The following is an 18,393-nucleotide window of genomic DNA, read 5'->3' on the forward strand; positions in this document are numbered from 1 at the left end:
TGTGTGTGTGTCTGGTGGTGTGTCCGTGTGTGTGTGTGTGTGTGTGTGTGTGTGTGTGTGTGTGTGCGTGTGTGTGTTGCCTGAAGCTCTCAGTCTGTCCCAGGGGGGATTACATCACAGGGCAGTTATCAGACCTGAGTCATCAGAGAGGTTGAGAGGCCTGCTCTTTTCTGCGCCTCCGTCAAAATAAGGACACGGTTAAAAGCATTAGAAGATAAAGGCTGCATCCGAAATCGCATATGATGCACTACATACTCAATACGTTTACTATCTTTAAACATACTTCTGTGTATTAACACTAAAAGTAACAACAGACAAACAGCGTGACGTATCTTTCCCTGTAATTAACACGTCGCTTCCTGAGAGCCTCCTGGACAGTTTGAGAATATTTTCTTCTTCACCTCTGCCTCCCTCCTTTTTTTATCCACATGACGATTCTTTTACCTTTTTGAGAAGAAGACCAACAATTAGAGTAGGTCAGTTGAAGTGTGTCACTCCGCTGTCATCTCTGTCCCCTTCCTCATTCCTTCCACACACGAGGCAGTCTAATATAGTATTGCCACACCGCAAGATAAGATTCCCACAGCTAATGAAGGATCAGCTCCCACCCAAATTAGTAACACGGTCAGTAACATCTGAGTCACAGTTAAAGACGTCGATGAGGTGGTCTTCCTAATGTCACAAGGAGATACTTTACTAATGATTCATGCTGCTCCTGCAGATGCTGCTTATTACTTTTACAGCCCTATCTCATAAAAATGATGTTCCCATACAACAAAACTGCATTGTGCATTAAGTTTTGATGGAAACATCTCTTGTTTTGCATTACGTTTGCTTTTGACGTACCACAAAGCAGTTTCAAATGAGTCCGTGGAGGAGGTTGGGGTGGTGGATGGGTCAACCCAGGAGACGGCTGTCTGTGTCCCCGTGTGAACTTTTGTTGCATAAACATAACATAAAGTAGAAGTTTTCTTTCGTTGTGTTTTAGTTTTTTGTTTCAGTTTCATACTCATTTTAGCCAAACCACAATGTCTTTTTTACTAAATCTAACCCAGTTTGTTTTTGTTCACTTTTTCAATTTACAACTTTAACCTTGTGTTTCAAACTGCAATCGTAATCCAGAAGGAAAAAATGCTTCAATCAAAACATAATTGAGAGGGCAGTTATATGGGAGTGTATGTATAGGAGTGCAGTTATCCCACAGTTGTATGGGAACATCATTTTGTAGGAGACCGGGTTGAAACACCATACTTACAGGCGTTATGTTCAAGTAGATTTTATATTTGTCACCCATATATCCTCAACAACAAATCATCCTGAGTGCATCTCTGATGTCCCATTTCTGCACAAACCCTAATGTCTGACATGGGATGATGGACATGTAATTAACCAAAACAATCTGACTTTCCCTTTTCACTTAAGACCAGGTTGGAAAGTATAACTCCATATTAAACAATATAACTAAACAGGATTTAGCTCGATGTTATTTAGGATTATTGTGTTACGCACTGGAGCTTGGACATGGCGGACAGTGGGGACTTCCATATCTATTGTCATGTTTAAATCATTTGTAGTTTTTCGCAATTATTTCTGAGTTTCTTCAAATAACACATGATCAGTCCTCCCAGCACTGCTCCAGTGGGGTGTATTGAGAGGGCATCATGTGACGGAAAGTTAACGCTATCCCCAGAGCCCTCCCCCTTTTTGCAGACTCACTCTGACTAGCCAGTACGAGTTGCTCCTCCACCGGCAAGATAATGATCCCTCACTGGCTTCCCACTTGCAAACTTTGCCACATTGAACATGTTGAGTTCAGTGAAGTGCACGACCAAGCCAGAACCAGTACCGCGACTAGATATGAACCTCTGCAGCGGGTTTGTGTGGCCGCTTTAACCCTTATGCCACCTCTGCACCGGCAAAAATTGTTATACTGACACACTACTATCTATTTTATGAAATGCCATTACCTTTGGTTAATAACGTCTTTTTCATGAGTTGAACAAACCTTTAGGGCTTGGATCTTGACTTTGGACATGACTGACAAGACATGACTCTTAGTTGTGGAAAAACAAACACTTGGCTCCACCTCTGTCATATGATAGTTCTTATGTTAAATAGAAAACCTTGTGGAACCTGTCATATCAAAGTCAGGCCAGGTCACACAAAGTGTGTTGACTTATTTGCACCAATGGACAACATGATGGCACACGACTGACATTAACCATGTTGGATTATCTTTCTTGTGTTCTAGACATTAAAATGATGTCAAAAAGGTGCAATAAGAAATGTGATTCTTTGTCAAAAGGGTTGACGTCAACGGACGGATTGAGCAATTTGTAATTACAGCACTGTATGTTAAAACCTGTATTGCAGAATGTGTGATGTGTGCAGCCTTCTTGGGGCTTTCCCCTTCGCCTGACTAACTGTGACGTAGACGAGGGTGTGTGTCTTGGTCTGTGTGAGTGTAGTGGCAGGGAGTGGATGGTTGGGAGACACAGCTGTGCGGGCTAGATAGTTAACAGTAGGAAGCATTCATACTACACATTCTGCTGCAGTGTGTCACCAGACAGTCTCTCGCTCTCTCTCTCTCTCTCGCTCCCCCTTTCCCACTCTGTGTCACTTCCTTCTGCTTCCCACTCTTTTCCCCTTCACCTCTCTCGTCTGTCTGTCTCCTGTTTCTTGGTATCCGACACACACACACACACACACACCCACGTACGTGTCTGTGTGCATGTGCAATCATTTACACGCACATACACACACTTTTCTCTTTCTCTGTATCCCCTCCCCCAGCGACGGACTTTCCCTCCCTCCATCCCTCCCCAAAGTTTCCCGCTACAGTAAATTAAAATGTATTTCTTTGACTGCTACCGCTTTTACCTTTAACCACTATTTCCTCCTTCCTTCTGTGGAACTGTGCTTATTCCTGGATTATACCTCAACCACTCGTGTACAAACACACACCCTCCTTTCCACGGAAAACAAGAAGAAGTTGCTTCAATGACAACGTAAGGCTGATCTCGCCTCTCCCAGATGGGGTGTGTCAAGGCTTTTGTGTGTCTGATGGCATATTAAATATCAGAGTTAAAAAGAGGGGTGGGGGGCTGTTGTGGGTGTGTGCAAAAAGTCTCCACGTTTTTTTGTTCTTTCGAGAGCAAGAATGTTGGCACGAAGCTGGCCACCAGGGGAGGAGGAGTAGGTCGGAGTGCTCAAGTGCTGCTCCAGGTTTGTTTCATTTCATTTGCTCTGTAATGAGTCTTGTTGCTGCTGTGAGAGGCAGAGAGATCTGACTGGGGAGTTCAAAGTTAAGCCACAGGGAGGGAGGGAGGAAAGGAGGGAGGAAGGGAGGGAGAGGAAAAGAGAAGCAAAGACGAGGAGAAAATCATACAAGCCAACAAGCCCTCACTTGAACACTTCTGAACATTTTGGAGACAAGAAAAGCGACAAAGACAAACTTTTTTTTTTTTTTTTTACTCCTTCCTTTATCCTTTCTTCCTCTTCCTGCTCCACCTCCTCCTCACTGCCCCACACCCTTCTCAAACGAACCCTCGCACTTCAAGCTCTGAAAAGAAACTGAAGCAGAGAGCTCGCAAGAGGTCTGAAAAAAGTTGGCTGCGTCTTTGCATGACTGTGCGTCTGTGTTTCTACTGGAGTGTGTATGCCTCACAGAGAGTGAGTGAGTGTGTGTGTGTGTGTGCGTGCGCCTTGGTCTGTGTGGGAATGATTACATCAGCCTGCTGCAGCCTTATGATTGGTTGGTGAGCGTGTGGTTTGATTCAGTGTGCCTCTGAGCCTGTGGCTGAGGCTGTAACCCTTTGTGAGGGGGAGAGAGAGAGAGAGAGAGAGAGAGAGAGAGAGAGAGAGGGAGAGGGACAGAAAGAGAAAGAAAGATAGTTGTCAGACTCAACTGGCACTGGAAGTACTGTACCTGCTGCCATCCGATGACTGACTGTCTCTGAGTCTCTGTCCTGTGAGCTGTACAGACAGCGGCTTTAGGTCATACAGACAATTTCTTTTTTCTTTTTTTGAAAGACAGTGCCGGCGGCCTAGATAGACTGGAGGACTAGTCTGCAGGCTATGTGACAGGTAGCACAACTGCAACTGTCAACTGAGGGCATTCCAATTTGTCTTTTTCTTTTTTGGAGGAGGCAGGGCGACATAACAGCAAGGTCTTCTGTCTTAGTGACTGTGTGAGAGTGAGTGTGTGTGCGTGTGTGTGTGTGCGTGTGTGTGAGTGTGTGGGGGGAGCCAGGCTGACACCAAAAATGCCTTCGTGTTCCGCGGACTGCTGCCTACTGCGGGCCGTGGAGGTAAGACCGCTCTCTTTCTGCGTCTCTTATCTCTTCTTGTGTGCGTCTGCCTCTCTTTGCCTCCTTCTCTTTTTACACGTGAAGACCGCTTCTCTTTGAAGTACTGCTAAGATTAACCAGGGGCCGAGACATGGAATGTGTAAATACCTTAACGGCTGAAGACAATTTGTCTTTTTTCGAGATGTGAGCAGAGCAGTACAAAAAGAAAAAGAGTCAAATACGTCAGCCGCTTTGAATGATAGAGGCTCCCTCGCCTTTCGCCTTGAACATTTTGGACGGATAGAGCGCCCCAGGCCTGATTTGTACAAACTGTGACGCTATGAGCTGCGTCTTTCAAGAAGAGAACAGAATTTCTTTGTCATAATATATCATGTGGGAAGTGTGCATACATGACATGTGTAGGCTTAGTAGGCTGGATTCCTGTGTAGGCTAACAAGGCTGGATTCTTCTGCAGGTCAGGCTGATCTAGTTTTCTCTGTGGACCATTAGATGTGTATCATGTGAACGCGACTGCATGGGTTCCTTTCGGGAAGCCAACCTGTGGACTTAGTGGACGCAGATTTAGGACCATTTACCATAATAGCGATGGCCGTTATGTTTTCTGGATTTTTTTGTTGATCTCCAACAAGGGAAAGCTTAACCACAGTATATACAACAATATGAGCGGAGGTTGAGCTACATAGAGACTGATACACTGCTGCGATACAGTATATACATTATATTGGACAGCGAAGTAGTGACTCAACATGTGTGTGAGTACGTGTTTGAGTCTGTATTATTAATAGAGCAAAATTAAATTAGGGAGTTATCCACAGAGTGGATTATTACTGGTCCAATTTCAGCATATTTAGTTATGACAAAAATAAATAACTTGCGTCCGTGAAGTTGAGCTTGAAGCATATTCAATTGTCATGTCTTATTTCTGGATACTTGTATACATTTTTGTGATAAGCTATGATTGGAAACAGCATGCTTACTTCCTCTTAAGCTACAGTACAGCATATATCCACTTTGTGCAGGCAGTCCTGAAAGCAGATACTTCTTATACACACACTACGGTATATTTGCTTCTATATTACACCAACAAGTTGCTATAAGAAATGCTTGTCTGTGATTTCTTACAACCACAATTGCTACATAGTTTTGAATGTCTGTTCTTTTCTATTGTCTGCTATAATTACAGGCCTGTGTATGTTATAGTGTATGGGGCGCTATATGCTAAATACTATGCTAGTGTTTGAAGAAAATTGCTGGCTTCACCCGCCTATTAGGCTGAGTTTTCAAAAATGGTTTGTGTTAAATGACTTTATCACAACTAAGTATTCCCTGAGGGGTTTCCACGAAATTTATATTTAAACTGCCGTCTTATTCTTAACTTATCCTTCGCCGTTGGTAAGGTCTATCAATCGTTTGCTTCGTGTTATCATATCAAGCACACCCGTATAACTGGCTTGAAAGCCTTTTGTCCTTCTTTATTGAAACACTTCAGTCTGTAGTTTGCCAAACTATACCTTGAAATGGTCTCTGATCTCTAATATGTTTTCTTTTCATAGATTGTGAAGATCTTCAGTGAAGACGGCATGGGTAAAGTTGTGGAGATCCCAGCCGACATGACAGCCAGGGACCTGTGCCAGCTCCTGGTTTATAAAAGCCATTGTGTGGACGACAACAGTTGGGCACTTGTTGAGCACCACCCGCTGCTAGGGCTAGGTAAGAGGCAGAGCCCGGGACGGCTCGAAATGCTGTTCACTCGCACACACTCACACACCTCCACAAAAACTCAGGGATTTTCTGCTGGGCTGAGACATGCAATGCAATCAGTGGCATACACAGGTGCATTGACACATATGCATGCATGCCAGCGCACTCGGGCAGACAGAGAGTTCAGGCGCATATTCTCACGCAGGCATGTATTCAAGGATGTGTTCGTGCACATACTACACAGCTTATGCACGCACTCAGCAATCATGTACGGTGATCTGATAAAGTACAACACAGTGGCTGTGTGGAAGCTTGCTGCAGCAGCGCAGTATTCTGCAGACAAGGCAGGGAAACGTTATCTCTCGTGAAAAACTGAGAAAGACACTGAGCGCCACACTTTCAGCTGCTTGTCATTGAAAAAAATATGTAGGTTAAACGTATTGATCCGCCTGTGCGCGGACAGAAAGTGATGGAAATAGACAAGGCATTGCACATGAGGTCAGAGTTACTTTAGCACTGACAGGCCAAGGATAGTCTAACTTAGTAAGATAAAAGAGGTGCACTTACAAGATGCCTGAGTTGCATGTACATGTATTTGTGCTGTGGGAAGAGTAAGAGTGTAAACTGATGAATAATCTTGTCAAAATAATATCTGTTGCTAATTACAGGTATGTTGAGATAAGTTCAATTATTGTCTTGTTTACCAACTTCTCAGTAAAAACAGTCATATCGAGGCTTCATTGTATAGTACGCTTGAAGCAGAATAAGAAATGAGGTATATTTTAGCTCAGGGTTTCCTAAAGTTATTGCATGCAAGTAAACAGCAGAATTACTGTAAGTGGAGACAGTCTTTCCAAGGGGCCCTTATTAAATCTAACCAATACTCCAGGACCTCTTGGGGGAACCGGCATAACTCTCTTTGGTCCCCACTCATAAATTAAACAAACACAGTAATTGATAAATGGTACAGCCCTAAAGCCAACATCTTGAGACTTGTTTGAGCATTATATTGAGTTATTTTATTTGGTGTTTGCGGTTATGAGAAAAGTTTATGGTTTATGCCGAGGATAGGGTAGTGAAAGCAAGATGTATTTGACACCCTTCACTGATATCTTTAATGTGGTTGGCTCACTGAAGGTCACGAGACTGCTCATAATCAGTTCTTTTTCAGACTCCAGATTAACAAGATAATTGTCAGAAGATTACATTTTGATGTTTTCTTTTTCCTTAAATTGGGAATGAAGGGTTCAGAGTGGAAGCCAGCAGATGAGACGCTTAAGGAAGAGAAGGTGAAGGTTATGGGTGAGGAGATGTAGCTGATGAACACTGAAATAAAACCTTTGCCGACTTGTGCCGCTGTCAGTGTAAGAAACAGTGTAATGTTATCAATCCAGTACTATAAATGACACGGCAGAGAGGTGATGAAATGAACGATGAAGAGTTATGTTTCATGTTAAATGTTCCTTATGATACCACTCTCTCCCGAATATAGAAACCCTCACTGCATCAGACAGACCTCAGGACTTATCCAGTGTTAAAAAGGTCAAAACGATGTCGGCAACCCACTCAGAAATGAGGAATAGATTTCTATGTAGTAATTGAAGTTGGATATAACAGATTTACAAGTTACGTTTTAGTTTTCCTGCCGTTCCTACATCGTAGATGTAGCATGTCATACAGTCAATTCTTCATAGATTTAGGAGTAAACATAGCTTGAGGTATTTGAGAAAGTGAAGGGAAGGAATAGTAGTGTAGCTCACTGAGCTCGGCACGTTAGCTCCCATTTGCTCAAAACTACAAGACCAGCACACTCACTGTTTTGATATTCTTGAACTCCAAATGTGACACTGAAATGACGTAACAGTACGAAACAGTATTCAAAAGAGATGCTCTATTCCAGGGGTTGATTCAGGATTTGTTTTTTAACTTGTTGTTGCATTAAGAAGGAAGAGAGCTTTGCATTTCTGTCGGGGTGACTTTGTGTTAGACTTGGCATTATAACAGTAAGTTTGGAAAGCTGTGGTCAGCTGAACGTTAGAAAACTCAACCTCCCCCTGAGGAGAGGGCGATTATAAAGCACTTACGGAAGACAAGTTGAGCCTGTGCTCTGTGCTCATGTCTTTACAGTTTAACAGATGTGGGAGAGGAGGGGGTGTAGTTTTATATAGAGCAGTGTGCCTGGTAGTGAAACATACTGTAGGAAGAGACATGGCGAAAAAACAGATGTAAAAACACTTCAATTCTGCTGTTTCAACTGACAACTTGTGTCAACGTATTTGTGCCTGTTTTGCTGTCACGTGAGGAAACTTTTCGAAAATATATGGCATTATTCAAAGTACAGGTCCCCACTCTCTAATTTAATATTTCACCATCCATCATGATCTGATTACATTTCTCATCATGCTGCCAACACAATGCTGCCAAATGCAGTTAGGTTGGCTTGTTGTAAATGACATCATTCTTTGGCTCGGAGTAACTCTATTCTATTATAGCCTTTTTTTTCTATTCTGGGGCACCTGTACTGCAACCGTATGCTTTTCAGGTCTGGAATAACTGCTTATCGTATTTTATGTTTGGGAGTTTTAAGAAAATGAGATGTGATGAAGCAGCAGCATGCTGATTGTTCAAATTGAAGGGTTATGCATTTGCCACTACAGAACCAGTAACCGTCCGACCGAATGTGTCTGCGCGTTGGTTTTGTCGACGTGTGAACCTGTGGATACAAGAAAATAATATAATATAAATGAATATGTTCCGAAAAAGTACGCTTATCACAATGTGTCACTATTGCTGTTAAAAGGGTGGTTTTGTGGTAGTTTAAAGACATTTTTCGTGAAGTACCAATGTCTTTTCTAGTTGTGTGTATAGTGTATGTTGACGGAGCCACCTGAGAACCAGAGTGAGTTGGTAGTACATGTAGTTAGTCATTTGAATGGTCAAATCCATTTTGGCTGTATCTGCTGATATAACAGCATACATAATATATCTTTTCAATGTCAAAATATATATTTAAATGAATGTTGCCTACAAGTAGTAGTACCGTTTTCAACCAATAACCTATTACCTAATATAATATTTTTGACATTTCCAAGTACATATGAAGTGCTTGTTGCAGTACGTACGCGTGCCGTCAGACTTCCTGCGCGTGCACGTTGCTGGGTGGTAGACGAGAATAGAAGTTTCAGAGAGACCCGAACAATAGTGTGTTTGAATAGAGAAGCCTATTCCCGTACGTCGCGGCCCACTCGCTGGTGCGCTGCTGAATGGGATGAAATGGCCCTTTGAGATTAGTGACGCTGACCTCTGCTTGTCACCCTGAAAAGGTTAACAACTCTGGGACAGTGAGGTAGTGTTGCCAGGGTGAGTCACTGTCACCAACATGAGTGACTCATCAGACGGGCGCGACAAGATGAAACGGAAAGGGGGAAAAAAAAAAGAGCCGCAACAGTGTCAAAGAGATTGTGACAGAGGTGATAAAGAGGTAGAACGCGGGGACACATGCTAATGATGATTATGTGTGAGAGGACGTTGTGCAGTCAAATTTCTCTGAAGTTCTTTATTTCACATGAAAAAACAGATGCAAATACTGCTGTTAGTTAATCAAACGTGTTTTAATTAGATATACTGGGGAAAGGAAGGATGTCTTTTTTAATAAAGACATGACGGAGAGAACTTGCAAGGCTGTTGGAATTACCAATTTTAGCATTGCAGTCGCAGAATATAAATCTCCAGGACCTCTGACCACATCCATAGAAGGACACACTTTTAGTTAAATCACAGCCTATTGTAATCTCACTGGAACACTCTTGGTCTGATCATCAGTCACAGCTTGATGAGCATGAGCCATTGAAACCAGTCTGCATTTCTAAACTATTAGACCACTGACTTGAGGTTCAAAATAAACCAATTTACTACCATTCACCACTTATTTCAATGTATTGCCCAAAAGTATTTATGGTCAAAACTAAGCATGTGGTCACACTGGCCGTATATATAAATCCTGTGTTGAATGTGTAGTTGAAGTCCACTGTTTCCACGTGCAAATGTGTGTAACTGCGACCGAGATGTTATAAGAAGATTAGCGCTTTAAGCTTATATATAGAAAGGGAGCTTCACTTGGAACAAACATCTGACTTGACATGTATAGACAGTCAGGTTCTAAACAAGAAAACAATGCACTTGGTTAAGAAAATGCACTTTCAGTTTTATTGGGAACTGGTGCTATAATCTCACACCACTGACATGTTAACAAGATTATTAGTGTTTATTAAAGAAGACCACATTTCATTTGCATGTTTTTCTACACGTTCTGTTTTTTTTTTTTTTATATAAAGGGTCTTCTAATCTTCTGATATCGACACATAAGAGATAAGATATTTCCATGGTACTTTTTTTACACACTGAGAATAATGTTTTGATCATAATCTTAAAACGACAGTATGTTCAGATAGGAATAAATCAGTCACATATTGCCATTCCCTCCTCCGACAGAACATGGCATATAATGTAAGTTTTATAACTGGTATACGTTAATAGTGTAGTGTAACAAATGCTAACCTCATTCATTGTTGTCGTTGCTCTCTCTGCCTGTCTCACATCAGAGCGCTGTCTAGAAGACCATGAGCTGGTGGTTCAGGTCCAGGCCTCTATGAACAGCGACAGTAGATTCCTCTTCAGGAAGAACTATGCCAAATATGAATTCTTCAGAAACCCCCTGGTAATCCATTTTTCTTTTTTTTTACACATTTCTAAACGTGCTGTGTCACTCCTGACGTCCTCTCATTAAAATATATGTTACTGTACAACTAAATAGTCTGTGAAGACAAATACACTTGCAGCAACAGCTCCTGTTTGCATTGTTAGATGATTTGAAACGGTTAAAGATATGGCCACGAACAAGGATAGCAGTGTTACACCACATGATTTCTAACATTTACAACATTCAGTCAAATGAAAATGAGATGTTCAAGTAAAGAACGTATTGGTGTTATTTGCTCTAAAGAGTGGCCACAGAGATGAAATGAAAGACGTGTTCTTTTGGCAAGGTGTCTCCACGTTTTGTATTCTTGTGAAATACTTTGCCAGCTGACTAATGAGATTTGCGTGACGTTCCCTTTTCTGTCACAAATTCCGAGCCTGTAATTATTGTCCCAGTGGCTGATGTTCTCTGTCTGTCTGCCGCCGTCTCTCTCCACCTTCTTATTCTTCCACCAGACATTTTTCCCGGAGCACATGGTTGCATGGTGCCAGGAAACCAATCGTACGATTCCACCGTCTCAGCTCCTTCAGGTACATGCAGCGCACACACTCGAAACGCGTCTCTCTCCGTCTCTCTCTTTCTCTCTCTCTCTCTCTCTCTCTCTCTCTCTCTTTCTCCTTCTCCCGACACGCACACAGCTCAGAGTCAGCACCCACTACACACTGTACAATAAAGGTAACATACCTCACCTCTGACCCTCAGACAGAGTGTCTCGTCAGAGCCTGCAGTAATAACTATCGTTGATCCCCTGTTGACACATGACTGTCTCGGCATACGCACCGCAAGCCCCGCTCTTATGATGGATGGGATTAAGCAGTCAGAAATAGAACATACAGTTCCTCACGTACCTACCGTATGTTTGCACAGCACAAATTCACACACTTGTGTCATGCTACTTATCTGCTTCGCCGACCACTTCACGGGCCATACACTGCTTTCACAAAAGATATGAAGCAAAGAAAAAGTCTGTGAGGAGACCAGACAAAAAGATTCTTGGGATTTTGAAGAGCTTTGGTCTTAATGGACGGAGGGTTTAAATGCAGTCTGGCTCTCTCCTGTATCAAGTAATGGAGCTGTCAGAGACAGAACCACAAGTGGAATCCATCCCTTCATCCTTGCCACTCACAGAAAGCTTTTAACTCCCCTGCTGATCATGTAGACGTTATGCTAGAGGAGTCGATAAATGCATGGGTTGTGTCAGGAATCCCCGGCGTTTGACTTATTCTAAACACAAGTTCCTTGCACTCACTAAGAGTTCTGTCCAAAACCAAGACACTTTTCCGACCCCGAGCTCATCCAGTTGTTTACAATATTTGCCATCTCTGCAAGAAGCACATGTCAATGCAAAGCCACAAGGTGTAGTGCCTCAAAAAGAAAGCCCTTTAAATTAACGTCGCGTGTGAATGCGCGATCCGCAAATGTCGGAAAATGCTCATGCATGAGGCCCATCGTGGAATGTTTCCAAAACACTGGGAAACATGTGCTTTAGATGTTGAAGAGTCCTCTGGAACAGTTTTCGTTCCAGCCGCAAGCCACAGATTCCAGATTGGCTCTAATAACTTAACCTGCCACTTCATGGTGTGATATTTTTGTGAAACATGGAAACCGCAAACTCTTTCAGACACCCACAAGACATATTAGTCATGAAGGGTTCCCAAAAGGAATGCACTGTATGCTAATCTAATGTATGTACTGTATTTGTCTTAGCAGGTACATTGCATAACACGACACTTTGTGATTAGACATATATATATATATATTATTTCCTTTTGGTATTTGAAATAGAAAATACAAGCGTTTTTAGAAATACATTACAGGCCCTGCTTAAAACATAGATAACGCATGTGTATATTGTAAATGTTTGTGTATGTATATACACATGACAATGTCAAGGTCCTGTCAGCCTTCTTCGGCCCTCTACAAGGCTCTACAGCGTTTGATTTTTCAGACAGTAGCGCAACGTCTGGCTTGATCGTGGTCAACCTCTATAGATGTCCACTTTTGTTTTGCTGATGCCCTGCTCAATGTCTTTCCCTCAGAACTTTCTAGCAACCAGCAGCTGTCCAGAGATCCAGGGGTATCTGTATGTGAAGGAGGTGGGTAGGAAGTCATGGAAGAAGGTTTACATGTTCCTGCGGCGCTCAGGACTCTACTGCTCTACAAAAGGAACCTCAAAGGTAACCGCAACTTCATCTTTTCATCTTCAAGGGACTGAATATATTTCATTGTGATTTTTCACTTTGTAATTACAGTCATTATTTATCAATAAATCATTCAAATGCATATTTTATTGAAATCTTTGTAGTAATAAGGTAAGTTAATATTCCAAATTAAACGTATTATCCTTTAAAGAATCAGACTTGTATTGATGGTGGTCCCTCTGCATATGTCTGTGAGTATACCTCCAGGCTGTATCCCTCTGGGATGTTCTGACTGATTCATTTTTCCTGTGTCTAGGAGCCCAGACATCTACAGTTTCTAGCAGACCTTGAAGACAGCAACATCTTCACTGTCATGACAGGCAAAAAACAGCACGGCGCACCCACAGACTATGAGTTCTGCATCAAGGTGAGTCTCAGATGAGAGGAGTGAGATGAAGCTGATTCCTAATTAAATATTATGAGGCTCCCTGTCTCATGACAAGCAGGTTGGCATGCATATATGTGGGCTGATGTTCTGGTTTGTTGCTGTATTTACCTGACATTTCCTTATTTTTCTAAGTTTTATATATTGTAGATAAGCAAACAGTAAAAAAGAAAATGTCATTGTCCTTGTCAACTCAGTAGTTAGTTCCATTAGTGATGATGATGGCGATAATGTTGGTGCTGGTAGTGATGATGATGATTATTTTCTGTTATGATCCTGTTAATTCGCAGCCCAATAAATGTCGAGGGGAGCTGAAGGAGTTGAGGATGCTGTGTGCGGAGGATGAACAGGGCAGGACCTGTTGGATGACCGCCTTCCGGCTCTTCAAGGTAAACAGCATGACAAAAAATATGTGACATATTTTTTTGATGATGTGTACAACATGCTCACTTTAAAAGCTTGATAGTGTTGCTTTATGAGTGTGTTCCTATTTCTTTACAGTACGGGATTGTATTGTACCAGAATTATAAGATTCCCCTACAAAGAAAAACCTTACTTTCACACTTCTCAGCACCGGTGGTAAGTGTAATGCTTTGTTTTAAATTCAGTTAAAGCACCTTCAAACCTACACCACTAAATCAACTTTGCTTTGAAAAAAGTTTTTATTGCACTGCCTGTTTACATTTGTACATCCTGGCACTTCTGTTGCTGTCCACATTTTGACTGTCGTGTATCTCTGTCTCCCCCTAGCGGAGTGTATCAGAGAACTCCCTTGTGGCGATGGACTTCTCAGGGAGGATAGGCAGGGTGATTGACAACCCTGTAGAAGCTCAGAGCGCTGCCATGGAGGAGGGACATGCGTGGAGGGTGAGACACAACCTCAGTGTTTTTATGTTATCTCTGTCAACAATGCGCTGGAGTGAACCTCAAAAGATCTCTGCAGATTTATTTTTGCTCAAACATTCATACAGAGCTGATTTTCCTCTGGTTATAAGTGTTTATTTTTTCAGTTGTTTTGACACGACAAAAGTTGGCTGTGTATTCATAACGCTGATATTGCTGTGGGGCAGCAGGCAAAATGGGAAAAGTTTGAATTCATTGAATTAGATTTAATATAATGGATTGGAACTGTTTTAAATTCTGTCCACATTAATTAAGTAATTATCATACAGTGTTGATTTTGCTCTTATTTAAGGTTTGGAAATAATTTTACAATACAGTAATAACTGATTTTTATTCACTGTTGGGCATCTATTGAAAAACACTGTAAATACGGAGAATAAACCACCAGATCATGAACTAATCCCTGTTGTTTTGTCTGTTTGCGGCGTCTCTCTCAGAAGAGGAGTCAACGAATGAACGTATTAGGCTCCCACAGTCCACTACACCACTCTTCACTAAGCTCAGGTAAACTCAAAAAGTCATCTACAAAATTGTTGATTGTCAAATTCTTTAGACATTTGTTTCCTTCCAATTTAGATATTTTGAAACAATTTGACAGTGTGCTAAAAAGTTTTTTTTTTAAATGTTCTCTGCAGTCATCCACATAGCTCAGTTGTGGTTCCACGGCAGGATAACCAGAGAAGAATCCCATCGCATTATCCACCAGCAGGGACAAGTCGACGGGTAAGGGAGCTGGAGCTAAAACTTCATTTTACTATCGACTAAATATGAATGAAGCACAAAACGAATAAATTAAATTATAATTATTTTTTAAATATTCTTTCTAAATGCATCTATAAAATCAAATCAAGAGAATATTTTTCTCACAGCATCTTCCTTTCTCTCGTTGCACAGGTTGTTTCTGCTGAGAGTCAGTCAGAGTAACCCCAAGGCGTTTGTGCTCACATTGTGCCATCACCAGAAAATCAAACATTTCCAGATACTACCGGTATGCATTTGATTTGTTTTAGTTTTTTACATACTTTCAATTTTTTTATTTTATTTAAAAGTAGTAATTGTGTTGAAAGAAGTTAATAAAGTAGTAGTAGTTTGTATGTTTGTATGTATTAAAGCGACCTTAACCTTGACCAGGCTGCTGTTCACTATAGTTGTCCCGATCACAGAAAAGCATTGTTTTTGTGAGCTATGTCATTCCCAGAAGACAAACATGTTACCATTAAATGGATCATTTGAATTTGGTCTTGAATAAAAAAAAGTTGCTCAAATCCAGGAAATCAATCTAAGGAAATATAATGTGTTTTTTAAAATGGTGAGTAGTAATGGGTTATGCGATCTGTTGCTAACAAGCCCAAACATGTAAAACCATTGTTATGGTCCTTAAAAAAATAGTCTGATGTTCTTCTTTCCTTCCTTTTCTCTTGCCACGTGGTGTGTCCCTGCTCCCTCTTGCCTGGACATTTTGACATTGGCAGTGTGAAGAGGACGGCCAAGTCTTCTTCAGCCTTGATGACGGCGCCACCAAATTCACCGACCTGATTCAGCTGGTGGAGTTCTACCAGCTCAACAGAGGAGTGCTGCCTTGTAAACTCAAACACCCGTGCACCGCCGTGGCCTTATGACATCTTCGGATCGTCTGACCCCATGACCCCTATCACTTGACCTGACTCTGCCTAAAACAAACAAAACAAAACTGTTGGTTGGTTCTATTTGTTTTAATCTTTACAAGAAGCTGGTGAATTTACTGATGTTTCGTTGTCGTTTTACATTGCCCGTGAGTCCGCCGGAGACTGCTGACTTGTTGGAATCCTTTTGCATGGATGTTGGAGGAGTCGGATGCACAACTTGCTCACGAGGTTCCTTAGTCAAGAAGAGAGAAGATGGAGGAAATGAACACTGCCGTTTGTGTCAATGCTGTTGCAAAAATCTTCCACAATCTTGCTAACCATAGTCATCAATAAGCTTGGACACAGTGACCCTTCGAGGTTTTATTCACTAGGTTTTCTAGTGTAGACTGTTTCCCTTCAACCGGACAATCAGCAGGACAGTTCAAGCTTTCGTTTGGATCACTGTTGTGCTCTCCGAGAACAAACTGTAGTCTCATTCAAACGTCATCACACGTCCTCAAAGATATACTGTAGATTGAGAATTGATTGTCTCTTAGTTTTGCACTCGTCGAACAGGGAGTGGCCTTTGACGGTGCGTGACTTCTCAGCTGTCTTAACTGTGAGAGAGTGCTACCGCCCTCTAGTGTCATAGGCATGCAAGGACATGTCATTGTTCAATGTGGATGAGATTTGAGGGCGCCAAAAAGAGTGTTGCTTTTGAATCAATTTGAGGTGTGGAAGCAACAGAAGTTTGTCAAGTCAAAGTAGTCTGGATACGAAAGGCAAAGGAAAAACCTGGAACTGTTGAAACAAAGTATTTTTTTAATCATCTGCACTGTCCACCCTCACAGAAATGCGTTTGCTCAACTCTCGCCACAAAAGGTTTCCTTTCTTAATAATGCTACTTTCATTGCAGTTATGTATTGCTATCAATAGTCTCTTTAATAATATATTTTTTTAAAACCCACCTTTTGCATTCTGGATATTTGCAAGTCTTCATTATTCACATATGCTACAATGAGTTCATTCTGTACTTGTTATTCTATTGCATGCTTCATATCCTTAAAGTGTGTCCCATGTAGCTTCTGCAGTAATGATTAAGCAATTTATCAAACCATGCTGTCATTCAGGGTGAAATAACAAGTAATACAGCTCGAGGACGTTTGTAACCAGGAAGACAGTTTTGGTGATTGTAAAGTTTAAAAGTAAAACAAGTTAACTATTTGGGGGAAATTATTAAATGCACCAAGATGCAGTAGTTTACGGCCGACGAAGGCACGATGACACCTGTTGCAAAAGATGAAGCGGGACATTGAAGGGTAGGCATTTTTGGGGGGTTTTCCTCACCACAGCACAGTAACGGATACCCCTAACATTTCCTTCAGGCATTAAAGGAAACAAAAATGACAATCTTTGTCAGCCCAAAGACACAGCCGATCGACTGGGAAACATCTGTCCTGGTTCTGGACCCTCTTTTCACCTCGGTGTTACATGTCCTACAAATTGCCTCCTACTTGTACCTGTTGGAAGTCAGTGAGATGCTGTCAGACATAAATGTGGCTGGAGCATGATTTAGTGTGCTCTGACTCCACACTGATAGTAGACTCTGTGCATTACATTCCGCATAATGCTGCCTTTTTCTGCCTGGAAGTACTTGTGAACTAACAGTATCCAAAATGCGTCTTCTGCCCACTGCACGCCACCTCTTTCTTACTTCAGCCAGACTGTCTACAAAAAAATAGCTGTTGCTACAGTGTGGGGAAAAAAAAATAATGTAAATAGAGAAGAGTATTGAAATGATAGCAGCCTATTTCTTCAGCCTGCTGTCGGATAAAGTGAAAATACACTGTCATCAGAGTGGCAGGAAAACTTCTGACTGCAAAAGTACTAAGTACTGCAAGTGCTACAGGGCCCACTTTGAATATCTTAACCCATGTCCCTTCATTTTAATTTACTGTTGCCTCTAGTACATGATTTATGTTTTTGATCTACGAAAATGAGAGCATAAGACCGAAAATAGAGGATGTTAAACTCTTTAGTTTGAGGGCACTGGATAGACCTACTTTTTTTGCCAGTGCAACATTTTCCTAATGCCAGCCAAGTTCAGTCAGAACAAAGTGTTTGAATGGATTACCCTTTGTTTTGGCCAAGTCTAAGATCCTGTAATTAACTATAATGGAAGGAAGATGTTATCATGGCTTCTCTGGATAACTTGGCACCTATTGATCATGCCTGGCAGAATGGAACTCAATGGATAACACATGAAAGGCAAAACCCAGCAATCTCAAATTCTGGGAAGACATACAATAGGTGAATGCCAAACGTTATTGGAAGTATTTCTGGTGATTTCAGGTGGACCCTCTTTAAAATGGTGCACCACAAACGGGTGTGTTTTCTTTTTTTGATTTGTTATTTCAAAACTATACATGACATTTTCTAAAGAGTCATGCTCACAGAGAAAATAAAAAATGCATTTTATTTAGTCCAATCTTTGTTGGCAGCTCTGGTCAGGTCACCAGTCAGCAGACAA

At 41.6% G+C, this 18,393-nt stretch overlaps 1 protein-coding gene across 2 annotated transcripts in view; it reads left to right on the plus strand.

Moving 5' to 3' along the window:
• Positions 1-16,826, plus strand: part of grb10b (growth factor receptor-bound protein 10b) — a 59,512-nt gene extending 42,686 nt beyond the window's left edge. Inside the window, exons 6-17 of one of the 2 annotated variants that reach the window (XM_079164381.1) lie at positions 5,864-6,020; positions 10,613-10,728; positions 11,226-11,300; positions 12,810-12,947; positions 13,228-13,338; positions 13,647-13,745; positions 13,858-13,935; positions 14,107-14,223; positions 14,697-14,763; positions 14,895-14,982; positions 15,154-15,247; positions 15,732-16,826. In XM_079164381.1, coding sequence (XP_079020507.1) covers positions 5,864-6,020; positions 10,613-10,728; positions 11,226-11,300; positions 12,810-12,947; positions 13,228-13,338; positions 13,647-13,745; positions 13,858-13,935; positions 14,107-14,223; positions 14,697-14,763; positions 14,895-14,982; positions 15,154-15,247; positions 15,732-15,878 — 1,287 coding nt within the window. In that variant the 3' untranslated portion in view covers positions 15,879-16,826. The remainder of the gene's footprint in view (positions 1-5,863; positions 6,021-10,612; positions 10,729-11,225; positions 11,301-12,809; positions 12,948-13,227; positions 13,339-13,646; positions 13,746-13,857; positions 13,936-14,106; positions 14,224-14,696; positions 14,764-14,894; positions 14,983-15,153; positions 15,248-15,731) is intronic. The other variant, XM_079164382.1, reaches the window with a different exon arrangement.
• Positions 16,827-18,393: the final 1,567 nt, after the last annotated feature.

Source organism: Pholis gunnellus (genome assembly GCF_910591455.1).
Source record: "Pholis gunnellus genome assembly, chromosome: 8".
NCBI lineage: Eukaryota > Metazoa > Chordata > Actinopteri > Perciformes > Pholidae > Pholis > Pholis gunnellus.